Source organism: Lacerta agilis, chromosome 8 (assembly GCF_009819535.1).
Source record: "Lacerta agilis isolate rLacAgi1 chromosome 8, rLacAgi1.pri, whole genome shotgun sequence".
Taxonomy (NCBI): Eukaryota; Metazoa; Chordata; class Lepidosauria; order Squamata; family Lacertidae; genus Lacerta; species Lacerta agilis.
Window position 1 is genome coordinate 68,583,302 of NC_046319.1, and position 21,810 is coordinate 68,605,111.

At 44.4% G+C, this 21,810-nt stretch overlaps 1 protein-coding gene across 1 annotated transcript in view; it reads right to left on the reverse strand.

Annotated features, from left to right (window-relative positions):
- Positions 1-21,810, reverse strand: part of LOC117051988 — a 37,393-nt gene that overhangs the window by 7,771 nt on the left and 7,812 nt on the right. Inside the window, exons 5-13 of the mRNA XM_033158715.1 lie at positions 20,454-21,049; positions 19,311-19,881; positions 18,350-18,549; positions 17,724-18,104; positions 16,464-16,743; positions 6,286-7,512; positions 5,260-5,472; positions 2,602-3,242; positions 141-702 (exon numbers count right to left, since the gene is read on the reverse strand). Of these exons, the coding sequence (XP_033014606.1) occupies positions 141-702; positions 2,602-3,242; positions 5,260-5,472; positions 6,286-7,512; positions 16,464-16,743; positions 17,724-18,104; positions 18,350-18,549; positions 19,311-19,881; positions 20,454-21,049 (4,671 nt within the window). The remainder of the gene's footprint in view (positions 1-140; positions 703-2,601; positions 3,243-5,259; positions 5,473-6,285; positions 7,513-16,463; positions 16,744-17,723; positions 18,105-18,349; positions 18,550-19,310; positions 19,882-20,453; positions 21,050-21,810) is intronic.

The window sequence follows — 21,810 nt, forward strand, 5'->3', positions numbered from 1 at the left end:
ATGTCGTCTTTTACACAGTACCCTGAAATCCTTATCAAATGATTCATGGGTGTGTGTTTTTCAAATGCTAAGACTGCATTGCGGCCTCAACACCCAATATTTAACTGAACACAGATCCGGATTCAGAAAGTAATACCTACTGCAGAAAGAGGCTGATCTCCATTTCCCAACCACAATGTCCAAAGATTGGCAGGCTGTCACATAGGCACTGATGGCACTGCAGAGAGTGTCGTGATGACCCTTGTATTGGCAGGTATCGAAAACACAATCATCAAAGTAAGATGTTGGGTCAATGGTCTCATGGCACTGCCTGAAGGGCCCATCCCTTCTCTTGAGGATCCCACAGAACTGGTCCCCCTTGTAGGTCTGTTTCTCTGCCTCACTGCATACTGGGCAGTCAATGCATCCTGCAGAGCATCCTGGGACCTCCTTAACTTTCCAGCTGTCTGCAAACTGGATTTCATCTGTTGTCTGAGCTCCATCCTTCAGAGCAAAGTCATCGCTGGGGTCCTGGTTGGCATTGCCACACAGTCCACACACAGCATTGTCGTAAGTGCTGGGAATAATGACCCTGGCATAACTGTACCAGTCAAAGCTGACTCTCAGATCAAAGTCTGTTTTGATGAAGCCATGGACTCCACTGATGTAGACCTTCAGTTTCTTTCCATAGGAGAAGGGCAGGTCCACAAAGACTCCATTCACCTGGAAAATGTATGGAAGTGACCGTCACACTGAGAGTTCAGCAAATTCGGGGGGCAGGGGGAATCTGTGCTGTATGCCAGGGGTGAGGAGCATGTGGCCTCAGCCAGCATTGCCAGTGGTTAGGAATGATGGGGGATCTAGTTCAGCAACACTTGGCAGGCCACATATTTTCCACCCTTGCTATATGTTGTATAATCTATGGGGTTTATTCATTTTTGCTGGCCCTAGAATGAGAAGGAAATGACTTGCCCCCACATGACATCATCAGAACCCCGAGGCTAAGAAAGAAAACTGCTTCTACTATTGAATGTTCAAACAGGAATTTGTCTTTTAGAGATAAACCCTCTGCGTTCTCTTGCACTGTGCTGGTTCCAGGCTCTACAGGCTCTTAGGCAAAATGGCCTCCTCAGCTCCTCTCCCTCAGTGCGCCCTCCTTCAGTGAGCTTCTACCTGACCTCCCTTGTTGCCAACTGCTGCTCCTCTCCCTTGCTTGTCTGATAGAGAGCCAGTGAGCAAGCAGGCAGTGGTGTCTACTGCTCCTCTTAATCATCACCACTATTGTCTCGGCCAGATACACAGTGAGGTGGGTGTACAAGCAGGTAGCCACGGTGAGGAGGTGGAGCAGGTCCAGGAGGCTTCTGTCAGTGGACCCAGGCTGGGTTGTGGGTCATCAGCAGATGCCAGGCCCTTGTTGCTGTTATCACTTTGCCACTGACTTTTAGAAAGCTTGAACTGCCCCAATCCAAGATCTACTGCTCTTCTCTAGTACCTCTGGGCTCTTGGAAAAACCATCCCACTTAAGACAGATTTACAGGGCAAAATGTGTCATATGACAATTTCAAGACGCCATGGAATGGTCTAATTATTAAGAACATGCACCAGAAAACAGATTTTATGTATAATGCCTTTTCAGCTTGTGAAAGTAGCATGCATGCTTGAGGCAGAATGCTGATATGTCTCTCACATTATAATCACCATATGAAGGAGTAATTTAAAATCAGCAATTTCTACAAGAGACGGGACAGCAACCAGAGGTGCCGATTTGCATGTCTGAGCTGAACTTGAGACCAGCAGCTTATAAATTGCTTTGTTAGATCTGGCGTAGTTCACTCGGTTCAAGCCGCACATTTGGCAAAAGATTACAGCGTTGCACAGGGGTTAGGCCAGATGACCTTGGTGGTTCCTTCCAACTATATCATTCTATGATTATATGAATCACATCAGTGAAATTATATTAATCATAGTTCCCTCCTCACACAACTTTTTGGCCCTCATTACATCTGCAGGGTTGGCATGCCAAGTTCTCTACATTTCTGCAGCAATTTGTGATCTTTTTTTAAAAAAAGCTAATTTTAGTGCCAACTTCTCCCAATAAACACATTTTTGTTTGCAGTTTTGAATAATGTACACAGTTTCAAGCAATTTCCCCTAATATAATGTGTTTCCATATGTTATTTTCAATACTATCTGCATTTACATTCCCCTAGTAAATGCATTTTTAAAGACATTATATGGTTGGAGAAGTGTGAATTCTGAAGGATGGCTGTGCTTCAGTTTGCATATTGTTTCAGAAACTGATAATTTGCTATTCACCTTTAAATGTGAACTAATTCAAACCATTTCTGCATCCCTAGGTGCTACTGCCTTGTATCTTTCTTCTTTGTTGCTGGTATCCAGTATAACACAATACAGAACACATTCAGCACATTTTCCTGTCCTAGCCTCACATCCTTTAGCCTTGTAAACCACAACAGAAAGACTGTTGACATTCTAACATTGACAATCAGATATAATGGCCCTGCCTGAGGACCTCATTGCATGTTGAGGTGCTGGTTGAACCAAAAATAAGTGCTGAATTTAAAGCTGCCCCAATCTTCCTTATCACCTGGGCATATGTACCTTAATCTTCTGTGGGTGCTCTTGGCTCAGACTGATGGTCATGTTGTAGACCTCTAGTGTCACCACTTTGGTGAAGGACGCCGCCTTGCTGCCTCGGTTGTTGTTCTCCACCATGACCAAAAACGGGGTGATAGTGGGGTCCTTGGAGCAGACTCCAGCCATTTGATAAATGCACGTTCCCATGAAGTCAAATCTCTTTCCATCAAAGGTAGTGTAGTGAGGGTCTCCAGTTCCAATGCAGGTGGAATATCTGATGGGATGACATCCCCAAATGCCATTCACCAGGGCACATTTCTCGTTGGCCTTACAGGAGGAATTGGTGCACGTAACCCTCCCTAATTTGGGGTCACACTTGCAGCGAGTACGGCAGCCTTCATCAGCCCAGAACTCCTCTCCTGGGCAGTAGCTCACGCCTTTGTAAATGCAAGGGCACTTCTCCACTGGGATGCATGCTTCAGCACTGAGGACATAGCCCTCGTCACACTGACAGGACTCCACACAGGTATCATTGCACATTTTAGGAGCAGTTTTGTCGGAACAGGTAGCTGGGCATGGAGTTCCACAGGACACAAAGTGGCTGTTTTCAGGGCAGGCTACTGGGGCTGAGGTGGGAACTGGAGGAATAAGAATGATCAAAGCTGGTCAGGTGTAATAAAAAAAAAGTTAAGGAAAAACAAAGCCATTCAAAGGCTGCAGTCAGGAATGAAATGGTTCTGGGGCACACACACTCTGCAGCAAATTTCCAAGTCAAATGTTTTACTATACAGTCATACCTTGGATCCTGAACGCCTTATGAGTCGAACTTATTGGCTCATGAATGCTGAAAACCCAGAAGTGAGTGTTCCAGTTTGTGAATGTTATTTGGAACCCAAACGTCTGACGTGGCTTATGCAGCTTCAGATTGTGTGCAGAAAGCTCCTACAGCCAATCAGAAGCTGCACCTTGGTTGTTGAACATTTTCAGAAGTCGAACGGACTTCTGGAATGGATTCTGTGCCACAACCAAGGTACAACTGTACTGCAATCATCTAGGGCCTTCTTCCAGGTCCCTTAAAGCTCTTTTAGTAGGGTCTTTTTTGTTGTGGCACCTACCTTACTAAAAGACTTGTCGAGGAAGCTCCATTAGGTCCCATCGCTCTACTGTGTCAGGCAAGAGGCAAGAACCTGGCTTTTTAAACAGGCTATTGAAAAAATTACGTAAAATTTCCTAGCTCTATTCTACGTTGTTTTGGGGTTATTGAGATTTATTAAATGGGTTGCTAATGTATTAACTGGAATGAATATTTGGGACTTTGTTCTGCTCTGTTTTTGTATTATTTTTTTAGGCTTCTTGGGTCTCTTTGGAGAAATAGGTGAGATAGATTTTTAATGCATAAGAGTGTACTGCTAGCCGTGTGACAAAAGGGCCACCCTGGAGCAAGGAAAAGGACAAAAAGCGGCAGCTGAAATGGTTGAACTGTCAGAAGCACCTTGCATATGAGGACATGATATATTTGGTATTTTTTAAAATGCAGGGAAAGTGGGGAGAAAAATGTATCTCCCATGTTAGTGGGATGTATCCCTCATCGCACTGGCAGATTTCCACACAGGCATCTCTACATTCATCGGGAGCAGTTCTGTCTGAACAGGTGGCTGGGCAGGGATTCCCACAGGTCTCGAAGTGGCTGTTCTCAGGACAGTCTATTGGGGGGTGAGTGGGGCCTGAAGGAAAGCAATGTTCAAAAGTAGTCAGGTGTGGTTACATACTTTAAAAATCAAGAAAAGCAAAGTAATTCAAGGCTCTAGTAAGGACAGAAAAAATTGTGGGAGTAAAAGTGCCTCTTTCCTTCCAGTCTATTATTATTATTATTATTATTATTATTATTATTATTATTATTTGTACCCCACCCATCTGACTGGGTTGCCCCAACCACTCTGGGCAGCTTCCAGCATATATAAAAACGTAGTTACACATCAAACCTGAAAAAGCTTCCCTATATAGGGCTGCCCTCAGATGTTTCCTAAATGTTATGTAATTATTCATCTCCTTAACATCAGATGGGAGATAATTCCACAGGGTGGGCGCCACTACCAAGAAGGTTCCCTGTAGCTTCACTTTTCACAGTGAGGGAACCGCCAGAAGGCACTTGGAGCTAGACCTCAATGTCTGGGCTGAACAATGGGGGTGGAGACACTCCTTGAGGTATATAGGGCTGAGGCCATTTAGGGCAGGGATCAGCAAACTTTTTCAGCAGGGGGCTGGTTCACTGTCCCTCAGACCTTGTGGGGGGCCGGACTATATTTTGGAAAAAACAATGAACGAATTCCTATGCCCCACAAATAATCCAGAGATGCATTTTAAATAAAAGCACACATTCTACTCATGTAAAAACATGCTGATTCCCAGACCATCCACGGGCCACATTTAGAAGGCGATTGGGCTGCATCCAGCCCCCAGGCCTTAGTTTAGGGACCCCTGGTTTAGGGCTTTAAAGGTCAACACCAACAATTTGAATTGTGCTCAGAAACGTACTGGGAGCCAATGTAGGTCTTTCCAGACCGGTGTTATATGGACTCGGCAATCAAATGTTATACTCCCTTTGTATTTTGGCATAACGCTTGCAGAGAGTATGGCCGTCTTCACGAGCCCAGGATTCCCGCCCTGCATTGCAGTTCATACCCATAGGAGTGTTGGCGCAGCTCTCCACTGGTATGCACTTCTCAGCACTGAGGACGTAGCCTCTATTGCACTGGCAGGTTTCCACACAGGTCTCTGTGCACTCAGAGGGAGCAGTTCTGTGAGAGCAGGTGGCTGGGCAGGCACTTCCACAGGCCTCAAAGTGGCTGTTCTCAGGGCAGGATAACGGAGCCACGGTTGTATCTGGATGAAACACTGATTTTAAAAAAATGGTCAGGTGAATTCTCAGGTCAATTAATCATTCAAAACTCCTTCGTTTCCGAGGAACATTTTTCTATTGACATATTGGCTTGTAATTTTGTACCCCAGTACTTTAATATATTGTAGCCCAGTGCCACAGGAAATAAACTGGGTACAAAACAGGAACTGCCAGTTGGGCTTCAATTAGCAGGCTTCAAATGTGATATTAGCCTTATTTTTATGTAATTTGTGCTTTCATGGGAATGTTTGTGGCAACTGTTTGGACAGCTCACTGTATTTTCCCCACCCTTAGTATTATTATGTAAATTTGGTCACATTTCCCACAGAAGGTTTCAGGAATGATATGGTGTCACCAAAAGCATGTGTATACTTCTGTGCATGCTTTACCCTATGCATTTTTGTAAACATGTGTTGATTGGGGAACTGCAATGCAAAATTCAAAGAAGTGTGAATTTCAGTGGGTGGTTGTGTTTCAGTTCATGTATTGTTCCGGAAAGTGTAAATTAGGTGGGTTCATCTTTGAATGTGATTAAATTGAATTTCTCCCCCATACCTAGTTCCAATGTGGCAATAATTTCATCTGTGGGATTCTGAAGTGAAGGAGCCACATACAGATTACAGTCAAGACTGTGGCAGGAAAGAAAAGAGTTGCAGTAGAAGGGAGAAGCAGTGGCTGGGGGGGGGGGGGAGCATCTCTGAGGCAGAAAAACAACACTGATTTTTTTGCAAGTAGGCCTATCCAAGAGTCAAGACTATTGTCAACTATTTGTTCATTGCCTAGCAGCCTATTATTTTTAAAATACTTACCAGATGAGCAAAGAGCTATGGAGCCATAGCCATCACGGAATGAGCCTCCAAAAATGAAGAGTCCAAAAGGAGTGCTGGGGTGCTCCAGGGAGAGGGAACTAGCTTTTCTGCCCAAGCTGAGCTGAGCAGAGGAGTATTCTGTGGCCGGGATTGGTCTCCACTGGATGTTTTCAATGGCCCTCTTCTCTAATGTGATCTCGCCAGTTTCTGAGGTTTTGGCTATAATAACTGCATAATTATCAAACCGGGCCATTCCCTCAATGCGGTATGACCTACAGTAGCTTGTCAGTGGAGGAATATTGATGAGGAATGGGTCATAGATCGTACTTCCTCTTGATGCACCAGCAAAGAAGAAAAGGACTTGGATTCCTCTGTCAGCTGAGATGTAAAGTGCCCGAGAGGGCTGGATGCTCAACTGAGTAGCTTCTCCGGCTCTCATATTATAGTTTCTTGTTGCGGGTCCAGATTGATATGTGACTGAAGTGTTTTGGGATGCAACGATATATGCCGTATCATATCTGCTCTGAAAGGACACTGGGGGCACAAGGAAGGCGGTGCCCCAGCGCGAAACGGGCAGGAGCTGCTCTACAACATGGTCGCAGTGTGTGTGGCTCTTGGCACAGCTATGCCCACTCAAGACAGCCACAGGCCCACTCGATTCAACCTTGGTGCCAGATAGATCCTGCAAGCTTTGCAGCTGGATTGCTTGGAAGGCCTTGAGGTTAACAACCAGAATGCTCCCGGCGGCATAAAAACGTCCTTTGAATGTCACAGACCCCGTCAAATGGATGTCGACCCTAGTGGCTGCTTGATAGGCCACAACTGCAAACTCCTTGAAAGTGTCTGTCATTTCACCCACTGGGGTTACCACATAATACAACGTGCCCAGCTGCTTGACTGGGTACACTACCATGGCACCAGTTGAATAGTCCTTATGGCTGCGGGAAAAGACAGAGATGTCATGGTTTGCTCGGATCACCACAGCCCTATCAAAGGTGTCTGTCCCCACCATCTCTGCAGAAGCCGGAAGCTCAATGGACACAGTTTCCCCTTCATTGACAGGAATGGTGTTCTGGAATGTAGCTTTGTTTGCTGTGACCATGACAGTGGTTGCAGGATGGTACCCAGTGATGAGCAACTCAAGCTTAGTATTGCGTTGATTCTGTTTGATGTTGAGCATGAAGGCTGTGACAAATTCCTTTCCTTGGGAACTTGCTGTACACAGCCCTGAGAAGAAGAAAATAGAAACGGATTGAAAATAGTATTGCAAGTATCATTCACAAATATATATGGAATGGTGTGGCCACATTTGGAATAATATGTAATGGGGAAGAACCCCATATAGCTATGAGCATCTGAATAATCACATGGAGAAAGTGGATAGTGAAATTTACTTCCCTCTCTCATGAGACTAGAACACTGGCTTGTCCTGAGAGATAGCTCAGTTGGTAGAGTGTGAGACTCTTAATCTCAGGGCCATGGGTTTGAGCCCCATGTTGGCAGCCAGTATTCCCCTCACAGTGCAACAAATTAGTGTGAACAATAAGAAGGAACGGGTCATGCAAACGTCTTTCAATGATGACTGTGTATCTCTATATAAGAAATGTTTTTTTTAATTAAATAACTTTTAAGGAAGTGGCTCATACTGAATGTATACCAGCATCCCCTTTTCACATCCATTTGTGTTCACCGTGCCAGGCCATATGAAAGTGCATGCTCCCTTACTGGCCATCCCCAAAATGAGGAGGTGGCCTTTGGTCCAGTTTACTTACCACTTAATAGTGCCAGACCAGTCAAGAGGAATAATAACCTCATTGCCATAGCTGCAAAAGAATATAGGAAAGAAGTAAGACAGATTGTTTTATGCAACTCTAAATACAAATCCAACCATGTTGTCTTTCCTACAACACGAAACGCAGGGCAGTTTCCAAAGCACTTGCTCCGTCACCACAAATCTGCCCTAGAGATTTGTGAGGGATGGGACAGGGGCAGGAGAGGGGGAGAATGTTCCATTGCACAAGCAGAAATCCTTGCACTGATAGGATATTCACATAGCCCTGCTGTGAATTCTACTGGGAACTTCCAACTATGCAGTCGCAACAATAACTTTTCAGAAACTTGACAAGAGTGCAAACTGTCCTGTAACAGTCCTTTTTCAGAACACTATCTGTCAGGCGTTCATTCAGTGGCAAACTTTGGGCACTCAAATTTCAGCGGCGCCCTTTGTGGCACTAAGATTCAGTGCCCCCCACCTCTCATGCTCAGCTTGATATCATTGTTGCGGATCCCCCCTGTGGCACCTGCAACCCAGTGCGGCCAAACCGGTCGTGCTGCCCTAAAACCACCTCTGATTCATTAACCTTCTGCAATGCGTTGCATGAAGGGTTGCCTTCAGACACTGGTTGGGAAATGGAGTTCAAAATTAAGCCACATGCTCAGCAGATGGCAATGTATTGTGGCTGTGTGTAAACAATCACAATAGGAGTATAGCGTCTAGATCAAGGGAAGTAATAGTACCACTATATTCTGCTCTGGTCAGACCTCACCTGGAATACTGTGTCCAGTTCTGGGCACCACAGTTCAAGAAGGATACTGACAAGCTGGAACATGTCCAGAAGAGGGCAACCAAAATGGTCAAAGGCCTGGAAACGATGCCTTATGAGAAATGGCTTAGGGAGCTGGGTATGTTTAGCCTGGAGAAGAGAAGGTTAAGGGGTGATAGGATAGCCATGTTCAAATATATAAAAGGATGTCATATAGAGGAGGGTGAAAGGTTGTTTTCTGCTGCTCCAGAGAAGCGGACACGGAGCAATGGATTCAAACTACAAGAAAGAAGATTCCACCTAAACATTAGGAAGAACTTCCTGACAGTAAGAGCTGTTGGACAGTGGAATTTGCTGCCAAGGAGTGTGGTGGAGTCTCCTTCTTTGGAGGTCTTTAAGCGGAGGCTTGACAGCCATCTGTCAGGAATGTTTTGATGGTGTTTCCTGCTTGGCAGGGGGTTGGACTGGATGGCCCTTGGGGTCTCTTCCAACTCTAGGATTCTAGGATTCTACAGTGGCTCCCAGTCTGGTTTGTGGCACAGTTCTAGTAGTGCAACTTGCCTTTAAAGCATCAAACAGTTTGGAACCTAGAGGCATTCCTGAAGGACTGCTTTGCCCAACTTTGTTCTGCCTCTTCACAGAGAAAGTCTTCTAAGATCCTCCCCTGGGTGCCCTCACTATCTGTGCTAAAGCAAATGGTGACTAGAGGAAAGTTTTCTTGGTGGCTCACCCCAGAGAGGCTTGCACCCAGATGTCATTTAAAATAAAATAAGAAATGGAAAGCTTGGTTTAAAGAGAAACCAATCAGGAGAAAATCAAAGGGACAAGATCACATATATAGCAAAGATACAGCAATCAGAGCTGGCAGATCTTATTTCCCCTAAAGAGGCTTTTTGGAGGCCCGCCCTCCCACTGCAGCCCCTCTTCAGTTAAATGTCTTCTGGACTAACTAGTACCAGCGCAGGGATGGTGGAGAAATTCCATTCAGTTCGCATTTATGGGTGACTAAATTGTCACTCTCCAAAACAATACATGAACCAAAGCACAACCATTCTTTGAATTTTGCAGTTCTCTAGCTAAGGGGCATGTACATAAATGCATATACTTGGATAGCATATATTAGTGAAAATAAGATACAAAAGTGCACTGCATTAAGGGAAATGTATATTACGCAGAACTGCATTCAAACATATGTATATTCGAGGGAAATTGCATTTTTAAAAAAATCCTGTCATGAAGATTTTTTTAAAAGAAAGGAAAGAGAAACAAAAATTGAGAAATTCATCCAACACTGTACTAGTGGCACCAAAAGCACAAAAGGCAAGAAGGATCCTTGTTTCTCTCAGACAGATCCTTCTCTTGATCAGCAGCTGATTAGAATCACAAGGCACTGTTCAAAACAATATCTTACCTTGTGCCCCTAAGTAAGCTTATCTTGGCTGGATGAAGAAGAACTTGGTCCTCTCTCCTTTCGTCTCAGCTGCTCTTTCCCTTTTTATAGGCTGAAGGAGTCAAAGAACATCTTCTGATTCACTATTAGGAAAGCAGCAAGTCCAGAAGGGCTGGGCTTTGGGGCTTTGGGAAAATGCAAGAGTCTAAAAAAACAGAGAACCTTTGCCTATCCTCTCAGCCCTAGAAAAAAAAATGCAACTGACTGGATTGGGCAATGTGCCTTTTAGGTTAGTGTTTAACAAATGTTTCTGAAATGTATTTGAATACTGAAATAAGTGAAGCCAAACTTTTTCTCCTGTTTGCTGTTGTAGTTCTTCATAATTAGCATGACATCGATGAAAGAGGCACCTTTCTAGACATTATTCTGTAGGAGTTATTGTACTTGCCATCAACAAAACCTGACAAGCTAGACAGGAAGCTTTTTTGTGTGTTTGTGCGGTTCTGCTGCCCAGGGGTAGAAGACCGAAGTGTCCTTGGACTGACTTGTTGTTTGGATAGGAAACTAACATGTTGTGCGTCTTACTGCCAGGCAGATGTACTAGCAAGTTCCAGAGAAGTAGAGTTTGACCTCTGGGAATTTTCTTCGTAATCAGAAAAAAGAAAGTGAAACTGGCCTTGGATTGCTCTTCTCCTTGGCCAAAATCCAAAGAGCTAGTTCAGGGAACAGCTCAATGGGACATTTAGTTTCCTGCTTTGAACAGCTTATCTCCATATCCAAGACTGCTTTCAAAACTTCCCTGAGTTGGGAACTGGAGACTGCTGTTTGCAAAAGAGGAAGGCCAATGCACCATGTGTTGCTAACTGCATGTTCTCTGGGTCATGCCCAGTTCAGCTTAAGGCTGTCCGGGAAGCCTGGGTTAAAATCAGTGCTATTTACTAGCAGGGATGTTTTGCATGACACATAATGAAGCACATTGCTTCAGTGGCAAATCTAGACCCCCTCCAAGTGGCTGCGGATCCAACCATTGCTGCCTCTTCCTCTGTCTGTGAGCTCTCCTGTGCACACCCTTTGCTGCTTGCCACCTCCCTGCCTGTCAGCTGCCTCTCTTGTCAGCTGCCTCTCAGGGAAGAGAGGCAGCTCGTGGAGAAGGTGCCTTCCCTCACACATTTTTTCCCCTCGCAATAATCCTGTGGCCTAGGTTAGGCTGAGGTTGCAATTGGCTCAAGGTGACCATGTCAGCTTTACAAGCTGGGATTTGAACCTGATATCTGAGCGTGTTATTGGGTGCATTGTGTAGGTGGGGTGGGTCTCAAAATTGGAATGCTAAAAGCAGGTGACCTCTTGAAAGTTCCTGAGGGCACAAAACACTACAGCTTGACTTATGTGTGCTTCATTGTGTGCTGGCTACAGAGTAGTGTGCACGGGAGTTGTGCTCAGAAGTCTGGCTTTGTACTTTTTTTCAGATAAAGCAAATTTCTTCCATACCATCACCTGCATCTCACCCTAAACTGGGGGGTGGGGGAGGCGTGATTCTGTAGTTTGCCTCAGGTGCCAAAATGTATTGGGCCAGCCCTGCATGTTGGAGAAATCTGACAAAAATTGAAATGGCAGTTGAAATTGCTAATGTTCGCTTACTCATCCTATATCCATCAACCATCCCAGCTGCGAGTCCTGGAAGATCTGTTCCCTGCCATGCTAGCCTATTCCCACCTGGTCTGGGAGGGCAGCGCATTGACTGACTCCAGCTACAAAACCTGAGGTTGCTCAACAGACTCTTGGGCTGCGGTATTATTGAGGGAATTATTGATATATTGTTGTTATTTATATATATTCTTTTATTTTTAGGTGTTGTTATGATTTATATGGAAATGGTGCAATTTTGCTGTGTACTTTTTGATTTGTCTTATTTATTTTATGGCTACTTTTGTAATTATGCAAATCTTTTTCTGTTGTAAGCCACCTTCAACATAGCTTTAGCGATGGAAAAGCAGCTTATAAATAAAAACGATGGTGATAGCTAGAAGAGAAATCAATCCAGCAAACATGACTGGTGTTTGCTGCTGCTGTTGCTTTGAGTCTGAAAGTGATATATAATTGATTATGTATTTTTCCTGAAAGTGATATATAATTGATTATGTATTTATGTATTTAGGACAGGTGAAGGTGTCTGGTTTTGCTATTAGAAATTGGGATAGACCCACTGGAATTAAAGGATCTAAGTTAGTCATGTCCATTAACTTCAATGGGCATGTACTGAGTAGGACTGGCATTCAAAACAACTATTTGGGATCTACACACTTGACAACGTATATGTTTGTTTGTTTTTAATATATTTCCAAGTTGCATTTTCTACAGATCAGTTTCATTTGCTGTGAGACATTAGTGTTACATTAGAAAGAAAAGGGGAAAGAGGTGGAGGGGGGAATGAGAGTGGGGTGGGGTCGCTGGCAATGCTTCTATTCTACCTAGTGTATGTGTGGGGTTTTGTGTCAACATCACTTGTGTGGGTTCTCTTTACTATTCACTTGTTGCATTTCTTTGGTGATGAGAGAGGTTGGGGGTGGCCTAGGCCTAGGGTGTGGTTGGTTGTCTTTGATTGGCTGTAGTGAAATTTGTTTTTGTGTGTGAGTGGGGTGTGTGTGTGTGTGTTGGATCAGTTTAGCCAGATTGATTCGTATGTTGTTGGCGGGTTCTTGTTGTTGTCTTTTTCTCTATTTGTCCCCATGTCAGTTTCAGTTTGTTGGTTAGTTTTTATAATAAGGTTGTTCCCTATACTATGTGATACCATCAGTCTATGCTTACTCCTGACAGGTCTCTCCAGTGTCTGGCTATGATGCTTCTGGCTGCTGAGAGTAGGTGGATTATGAGCTATTTGTAATTTGAGTGGGCATTATTGTCTTGGAAGATGTTTAGTAGGGCCAGTTCTGGGGTGACTTCTAATACTTGCTTAGTTAGTTTGGATATTTCTTGTATGATTGACGGCTGGAAGAGTTGGATTTTAGGACATTCCCACCACATGTGGAGGTATTCACAACACATTTGTTGAATTAAGAATGTGCCTCCAATTAATCATGCAATTAAAAAAGAGAGCTTAAAATGTAAATTATTTTTAATCTAAGTCCCAATAAATCTATGGGTGGCAGAAGTCAGCAGAAGTCTGCCTGCTTCTCCCAAATGGAAGGGAATACCTCTTTTGAGGTCCATGCATCTTCTGAAACTAAAACACCTTTTAAAACTATCTGTTGTTTCTTGTATGCAAATACAGTTAATAAAAATGATTAATATATATCAAGTAAATTGTTAAGTTTTTAGCAATGATTTTTTTAAAATGGAATTACAGCCTGTTTACGAAGGGTGGTAATTATTTAGCAGGCAATTTGCTGTTATGGGTTATTTTTGTGGAAAATCAGAACAAAGCAGCTGAAGGCCTTGGGGCCCAAGATGGACCCAAAACATTAAAAGTTGAAAAGATGACAAGGTCCCTACAGAGTGGATTGGCAGACTAAACTACGGGACTATGCAGAGTTGATGAGAATGACTGGGAAAATCAGAAACCAGGAGGATCAAAACTTCAACAAAGAATGGGAGAAATTTACATGATATTTGAAAGACCACTTAAACATTTGAACTCTTTGGCAGATCTTAAATAACTCTTGTAATGTTACATAGACTTTGGATACAATGGGGGCCTGAAAATTAGGGGGATCTGCTACTAATAGCTCCAGACTATTTTACTTCTGTTGCTTGGAGGCTAACTTTTCTCCTTTATTGCATTCAGATATTTGCTATTGCCCTTGAAATGCCATAATGTTCAAGAAATGATGTTCTTGGGACAAAATTATCCATTCCAGTGGATGGCTGGTAAGTTCACAGTTTGAGAACTTTATGGCTTCAGATATTTTCCTCTTCAGTTTGCAGGAGCATTAATAATCTTCTTTTCCACGCAGCAGCATCCAGGGGGCTGAGGTGAGCAAGAATGTGATGATTATTGGTTTGGAATAATTTCATTGCTCCTGTGATTACGCTGAACAAAATGGCGTCCCTTCACTCTGGAAGACAGGTCCAGGTCAGAGAAGAGGGTGGGAAATGAGCATGGAATCATTCCAGGATGCAGCAGTTCTGGAGTTCACAAAGAAAGGAGATTTTAAAAGGCTTACAGCTTGATCCTATATGCTGGCTTACACTGCCTATACACTTTTGGCTTATACTGCCGAAAAACAAAGGTTGTCTTCATGCTGACATGTCTGCACACCTTTAAAGGTGGGCAGTGTTGGGACCAGACCACGGGCTATGCTAGTGATCTGGCAGCTGGGTGGGCTACAATGGGGCTGCCAACCAAAAACCTGTGGACATTCGCTGGGGGTCAGGCCCAGCTGGCCAATGAGCACTGGCTGGGCCCACTCCTGGGGGAATACATTGTGGCTGTAGAGACCAATGCGGGAGAGACATGTTCACATCATAGTATATTGTGAGCAAGTGGTGTTCTGGTGCCCAATTGTTCCAACTTTACTCTCTGCTGGCTTGAGCAGGATAAATAAACCAGGAAACTTTGGCTTCCTATAACATTCAATTCAGCTGTCATCGTTTGTTGTTCTCCAGTTAGCCACAACCACTAGCCAACCACAAACCATGAGTTGCCGTTCTCTTACTAAGTGTGGAAGCAACAAACCACAATTCCTGATTTGAACGTTAATAGGAAGCCCAGACTTTCTGGCTGGTTTGCCCCATTCTCACCAGTGGAAAAGCAAAGCAGGAGTGACTGGGCCATGGGCACCCACATCCTTTTTTTGATATTAACCACAACAAGCCAGAAATTCAGGCGTATTGTGATGTGCAAGCTCTGCCACTCTAAACATACATATGTGAAAGCAACTCCGACTGAAATCATTCTGAATAAACATGACTAGGCTTGGGCTATGAAACAGCTTCCTCCAGTAGATGATGGATGGGTGAAAAAAAGGAAAGGCTCTGGGGCAAAAGAGAGAGCTCAGACTTGGAGCTTTAAAGCACAAACCTGTACCTGGAAAGCACAGAGCAAAAGGTAAGTGTGGCTCAGTCCTTCCTGTCTCTTGCCCTGTAAGGGAATTAAGATCAACAAATGGAACCTGTCTAGCCTAATAATTATCAGCTTGTGATGACTAGGAGGTGGGCTTCACTGGCTGCATTGGCATTGTGGAATAAACTCCCTGCTTAAATACGGCAGACCCAGTTGCACTGGCACTCTGCCAGCTTTTCAAAACACACCTGTTTATACAGGCATTCCCTTGATCTCTTCACCTGGGCCTCCTGCTTTAATTGCTGCACCGTTTTAATGTGTTTGCCTCACTGCATATGCATACTGTTCATTTTTTTCATTTCAAAAACTGGGACACGCATCTTCCAGGACATGCCCCCAGGTGAGTCACTTGACACTTGCCACAGCCTCACCCTGGAAAAAGCACTTTTTCAGAGCACATTTTGGGATGCTGCGTGAGAGCGCAACATGAAAGCGTGGGAGATCACAGCACCCAAAATGGCTTTTGCGATCTCCCACAAAAAATGGGATGTCCTGTTTTTCCCCCGCATATGGCGGGTATCCATATGCTAATAATGCATCATTAAAATAAAGAATAATTAAAAATACACCATAATTAAAACCAAAAAGAAAGAAACAATCCCATTAATTATAAATGTCCATGATTAGCACATCTATCTAAAGATTGTAGATGTGCTAATCACAGACATCTATATTTAACAGGATTTTTTTTCTTTTTCTTTTTAATTACAGTGTGGTTTTGATTATTCTTTATTTTAATGATGCAGTACAATGAGGGTTCCTATGGGCAGATCTACACTAATGGTTTTTAACATTAAGGAAGGGTTTTGATTATGCATATGGACACATGATGTCCTATTTTTAATGTTCATAATGTGCTATTAAAATGCGACACCAGAAGGGACTGCAGAACAGCCAGCAACCAGCAGTAGGGAGACAGTGTTTTGACCAAAAAAGGGGGGGGTTAAAAAATGCTTCAGTTTACAAATACGCCCTGTGATGTTTTAGAATGACATATCTAAAAAAATTCTAATAACATTAAACAGGTCAGTGTAGATCCAGCCTAAGTTTTGCAAATCTCTTTGAAGCCATCTTAGCATTAAGTGGCATGTCAGTTAAAATATAATAATAATAATAATAATAATAATAATAATAATAATAATAATAATAATAATAATAAAACAGTTACAGCAATCTTACTAATATTAGAAGTCTTTGGCCTCCCAGGCATGTAGGAGCTCAGCAATGTTTGTCTCGATCATCCCATTGGGCAGCTTCAAGTCATCAGAGCTGTTCCCATTGAAGTTTCCACATGGGGCACACAGCTTTCCTGCGAGGGTCTTCTTAACTCCCACTGTCACCTCCCCATCAGAGCGAAGGTGAACCTGCACCTGAGAGGCCTGGTTAATCAGGATCCCGTCCTGAATTTCGCTCACAGATATGGCTTGGGAACTCCTGTAGGGCAGCCTTACCAGGCGTCCATTTACCTGGAACACATAAAGAATGACACATGAAATGTGGCACCGAGTGAAGGCCAAAAAGCCTGCAGCATCCTGAGAACCAAAATCCGCACAAACTCTGCATGCTATCAGATGAAATAACCCAGAGGCTGTCCAACTATGCAACTGGAAGTCAAGAAAACACTGGAGCCTATTATGCTTAAACGGAAGTTGTATGCTCTAACTCAGGTAATATTAAATGAATGCAATGAAGAGAAACTGCCAATGGATTCTGCCTTTGAATTCCCACAGAAGTTGGTCTTGGAGAGATGAAATGAAAAGTTCCGAGAACAAGAGTCTTATTTGATTATGAATTCTCCCCATTGATTCGCTTTAACACTGCTGCAGAACAAAAGAGCAAATGTCAACGATGCAGAGATCCTTCCACAGAATCATAGGGCGACTATGAGGCACAGAATCTGCTGGTGCCCCGTCAGTCCATGCATTGGATGGGGAAGCAAGCACAACACTTGGTTACAGTAAAGAAGAAATGCTTCTTTAAAAAACAAGGGTTTCTCGGCAGTTCTGGATCTACAGCCCTGGCATAAACAGTCAGGAGATCCCTCCCACACTGGACCAGTTCCCAAGTAATGCTAAACTGTGCTCAGATCTTTTAAGCCTCCTGTTAAAGTGCTACCCTCTTCTCCCCGCATTCATCCAGGAGAAGGAATAAATTCACCTGCAATTTTCACTACCAGGAATCGAGATCCATTAAACAAGCCAGCTTCATCATCCATCATTTGAAATTGGCATGTTTGGCAATTGCTGAGAATCTTTTTCTTAAAACAAAAATATATTGATCCCCAATTAGTACACAGTGAGAAGCCAGGCACAGCAGGACATACAACTGAATCAAAGTTTATTTCTCTTCCTGGCTGTGCTGGAATGGGAGGGGACAGCACTCGAGCCCAATACTTTATTAATGGCTCTCAGATCTTAACGCACTGTTCCTCCTGACTTTCTCTTACCCATGTCCTGTGGTTCCTTTTAAGAGTGATGGATACATTCTGAAAGAAAACATGGACCGCTCTCCCAACTACCAAGACATTGTCACTGTCCTTTCCGATGCTCACTGACACCCTGAACCAGTAGGGGACACTTTCATCACAAACGGTGGCAATGTCATAAACCCCACTGCAGAGGTACTTGCGCGAAGCACCATCGAAGGTAGAGAGCTGGGCTCCTGGAGTGAGTTTGCACTGGTATTCCTTGCTTTCACAGCTGCGCATGCCATTTCTAAGCGTGCATATCTCTTCAGCCTGGCATCTGGTTTTCTCATAAACAAGTTGACCTGTGGCATTGCAAGTTATTTTTTCTGTGCAGTTGCTTGAGAAGATGTTCTCTCCAACCTGTAGGGCAATCCCAGACAAGGGACATAGCTGTGAGATCTGGAAAAGAGTCTGAACATTCAAATACACTGATTTTGTTGTTGTTGTTTATTTTATTCATTTGAAAAATTGGCCTGCTGTCATTCCAAGAATCTACATTTAGGAATAGAAAGAGACAGTGATCTAATTCCAGCAAATGCTTGTACCACAGGCACGCCAGTTTTCATTCAACGTCCATGGTGCTCCACCAGCAAAGCTGGCCTTACCTTAATGTACAGACCATTATGCACACAGCCGCATTTGTTCAAAGGCACACATGCATCCCCATCAGACACATAGCCATCATTGCACTGGCAGCCTTCAAAGCAGTTCTTTGAGCATTGCACAACAGTGGACAAGCTGGCACAGGTGAAATCGCAAGATCCGGTGCAAGTCTCATAGTGGCTGTTGACTGGGCAGGTGAGGGCTGAGGAGACAAATCAAAGCCATGTTTACCAGGCATTCTTCATTACAAAAAATAGGAAAGAGTCTTCTTAAGAAGCAGGTTTTCTTTTCAGCTATTTTCTTTTCTCTATATTGTGTTGTTATACACGCACACACCACTTTCACAAGTTATGAGAAGTTCCAGGAACAGCACTGACCTGGGTTTGGTTTTCTTTGGATTAGAGGTCACCGAAGACTTATGGCTTTTAAATAATAGTTGGGTTTCTTTACAAATATGCATGTCAAGCATAGGTGAAGTCAGAGACAGCAAAGTCTTTGTAAAAAGCTAGAAATCGAACTGCCCTCATGAGATACCCAAGGAGGTATGCAATCCCTGCAAGATGTCTCCAGCCTTCCAAACCTCAAAGCTCTGTCTCTCACTTTTCCTTTCTCCTTCTTATCAGGGATGGGGAACCTTCTGCTCTCCAGATGTTGCTCCACTACAATGCCCATCAGAAACAGAAAGGATGGCCAATGCATGGGGATGGTGGAAGGTGTAGTCCAGCAACATCTTGAGAACTGAACATTCCTCACATTGGGTTTTCATATACTCATTTATTTTGTGTCCTCTCCATGGATAGAAAGGTAAGTGGGAGAGAAAGGCTTGAGGAAACAAGGCAGAAGACAAGTAAACTCATAGCACTGAAACCAACATAGCTCAACCAATAGCTTATATTACTTTGGGTTTGGGGGAGACTCACTCCCGAAAAGGCAGAGATGGCGAAACCTTATCATCCAACTTACGACAGAAGGACTTTGTTCTCCAGGCTCCAATCTTGACTCCAGCAGACTGGCATGCAGCTGCATAGGCTTGAAGGCTTCTGCAGAGATACTCCTGCTCCCCTTTGGCCACAGTCAAGTCATACAGGCATTGCTCAAGGTAATCCGAGGGGCTTACTAATGAGGAGCAGTCTTTGAATGGTCCTGTCTTGGACGTGATCATTCCACAGGAGTCGTCATTCTCATACGGTGCTGTCTGGACTGTATCAAAAGTGGGGCATTCCTCACCACAGCCATTGGAGCAGATGGCACCATCCAGAGGGACCTGCCAGGAGGCCCCAAACTCATCCACCGTTTGTGCGGACTCCCCACTAGGCAGCAGGAAATCGTCCCTCTCATCGCCATTGAAATTGCCACCCAGACCACACATGTGTCCCTGGTAGGTGCTGGGGACAGACACGCGGACATAGGAAGAGGTATCATAAAGGACTGTGAGGCCAAGGGATGCCTGGACAATTATATTGATCCCCTCCTGAGTGATCCAGAGTTTCCCCTCGTCTCTATTCACTGGCAAAGTGCAGAATTCTTCATCCACCTGCATCAGCAAAGAAGAAAGAAGCATATTCATGGGGGTTAGCTCTGAGCACACACAAATTCTCAAGCACACACAAATACAAAGGACACACACATATCCTTTTGCACATGCTGGTTTTTTTTAAATACCAGTGATCTAAAGAAATGTCATCATTTTTTTTTAAAAAAAAAGCAGTTTAATCAAAGGCGACTATGGGGTGTGGCGCTCATCTCACTTTCAGGTCGAGGGAACCTGCCTTTGTCCGCAGACAGCTTTCTGGGTCATGTGGCCAGCATGACTAAACCGCTTCTGGTGCAACGGGACACCGTGACGGAAACCAGAGCGCATGGAAACGCCATTTATGTTCCCGCTTCAACAGTGCCTATTTCTCTACTTGCACTGATGTGCTTTCGAACTGCTAGGTTGGCAGGAGCTGGGACAGAGCCACGGGAGCTCACCCTGTCGCGGGGATTTGAACCGCCAACCTTCCCATTGGCAAGCCCAAGAGGCTCAGTGGTTTAGACCTCAGCGCCACCCACATCCCTGTTATTTCAAATAGTAATAATAATCTGATATGAGGAGCCCATACATACCATAGCTATCCATTTTCTTCCCCTTTCAAGGACGATAGTGTGCTGATGAACAGAGACCACAACCTTCCTTATCTGAGCAAGATATCCATTTCCAAGCTTCTCGTTCTCCACCAAAATGGAGAAATTCTGCAGTCGAGGATCTGTGCTGCAGACTTTGGCTAAGGTGTAAGTGCAGGAGCCATGGAAGCGAAAGCTTTGTCCATCAAAGGAAATATAAAGAGGGTCACCAAGTGCTATAGCTGTGCCGTACCCCGCAGGGTGACAGCCTTGGATGCCATTCTCCACCCTGCACTCCTCATGTGCTCCACAGGAGAACTGCCGGCACTTGGTGGCTCCATTGTCCAGGCAGCGGCACTTCTCCTGGCAGGAGCTGCTGGGATAAAACTCCTCTCCCTTTTTGTAGTATCTGCCCTGGTGCACACAGCCACACTCTGCAAGATGGACACATTGATTTCCACTGAGCACGAATCCAGGATCACAGGCACACCCTTCGGTACATGCAGCATCACACATTATTGGGGAGGAGGCACTCCCACATGTATCAGGGCAGGCATTTGCACAGAGTTCATAGTGGGAATTGCGTGGACAGGAAAAGCCTGGAAGGAAGAAGAAGAAGAAGAAGAAGAAGAGTTTGGATTTGATATCCCGCTTTTCACTACCCGAAGGAGTCTCAAAGTGGCTAACATTCTCCTTTCCCTTCCTCCCCCACAACAAACACTCTGTGAGGTGAGTGGGGCTGAGAGACTTCAGAGAAGTGTGACTAGCCCAAGGTCACCCAGCAGCTGCATGTGGAGGAGTGGAGATGCGAACCCGGTTCCCCAGATAACGAGTCTACCGCTCTTAACCACTACACCACACTGGAGAGAATGAGTAGAGAGGTGTGTTGTTTTCTTTCCCCCGACCGTTGTAATGTAATACAAACCGCCTTGTATCTGCCAAGCTATGGCTACTAAGCACTGTGGCTCTATTGTATCTCTACTGTCAGAGTGTCGGGATACTGTCAGAGGCTCCCAGCTGGTTGCCCAGGAAGGTATAAAGAAAAGGAAAGGTTTCTTACTGTCCTTTTTTATTTCACTATTACAGAGAGCTGCTATAGAACCCAGCCGCTTGGATAATGGTGTTGTCCCGAGTGAATCTCTCCCCCCCCCATATCTCCCACTTCTTCATTTGTCACTTCTATGGGTGCTGCTACATGCCCTCTGTCTTTGAACTCTTTGCTCTCCTACTTTTAAGGCTTGCCGGGTTCTGGGAGATGGGGTGTGTGTGTGTGTGGAATGCTTGCTAAAGACACCGTGTCAGTCAGCTGCTGTTCTGGTCCTGCCTCCTCCTCTCCCATTATTTCCCAGCTTTTCCCCTC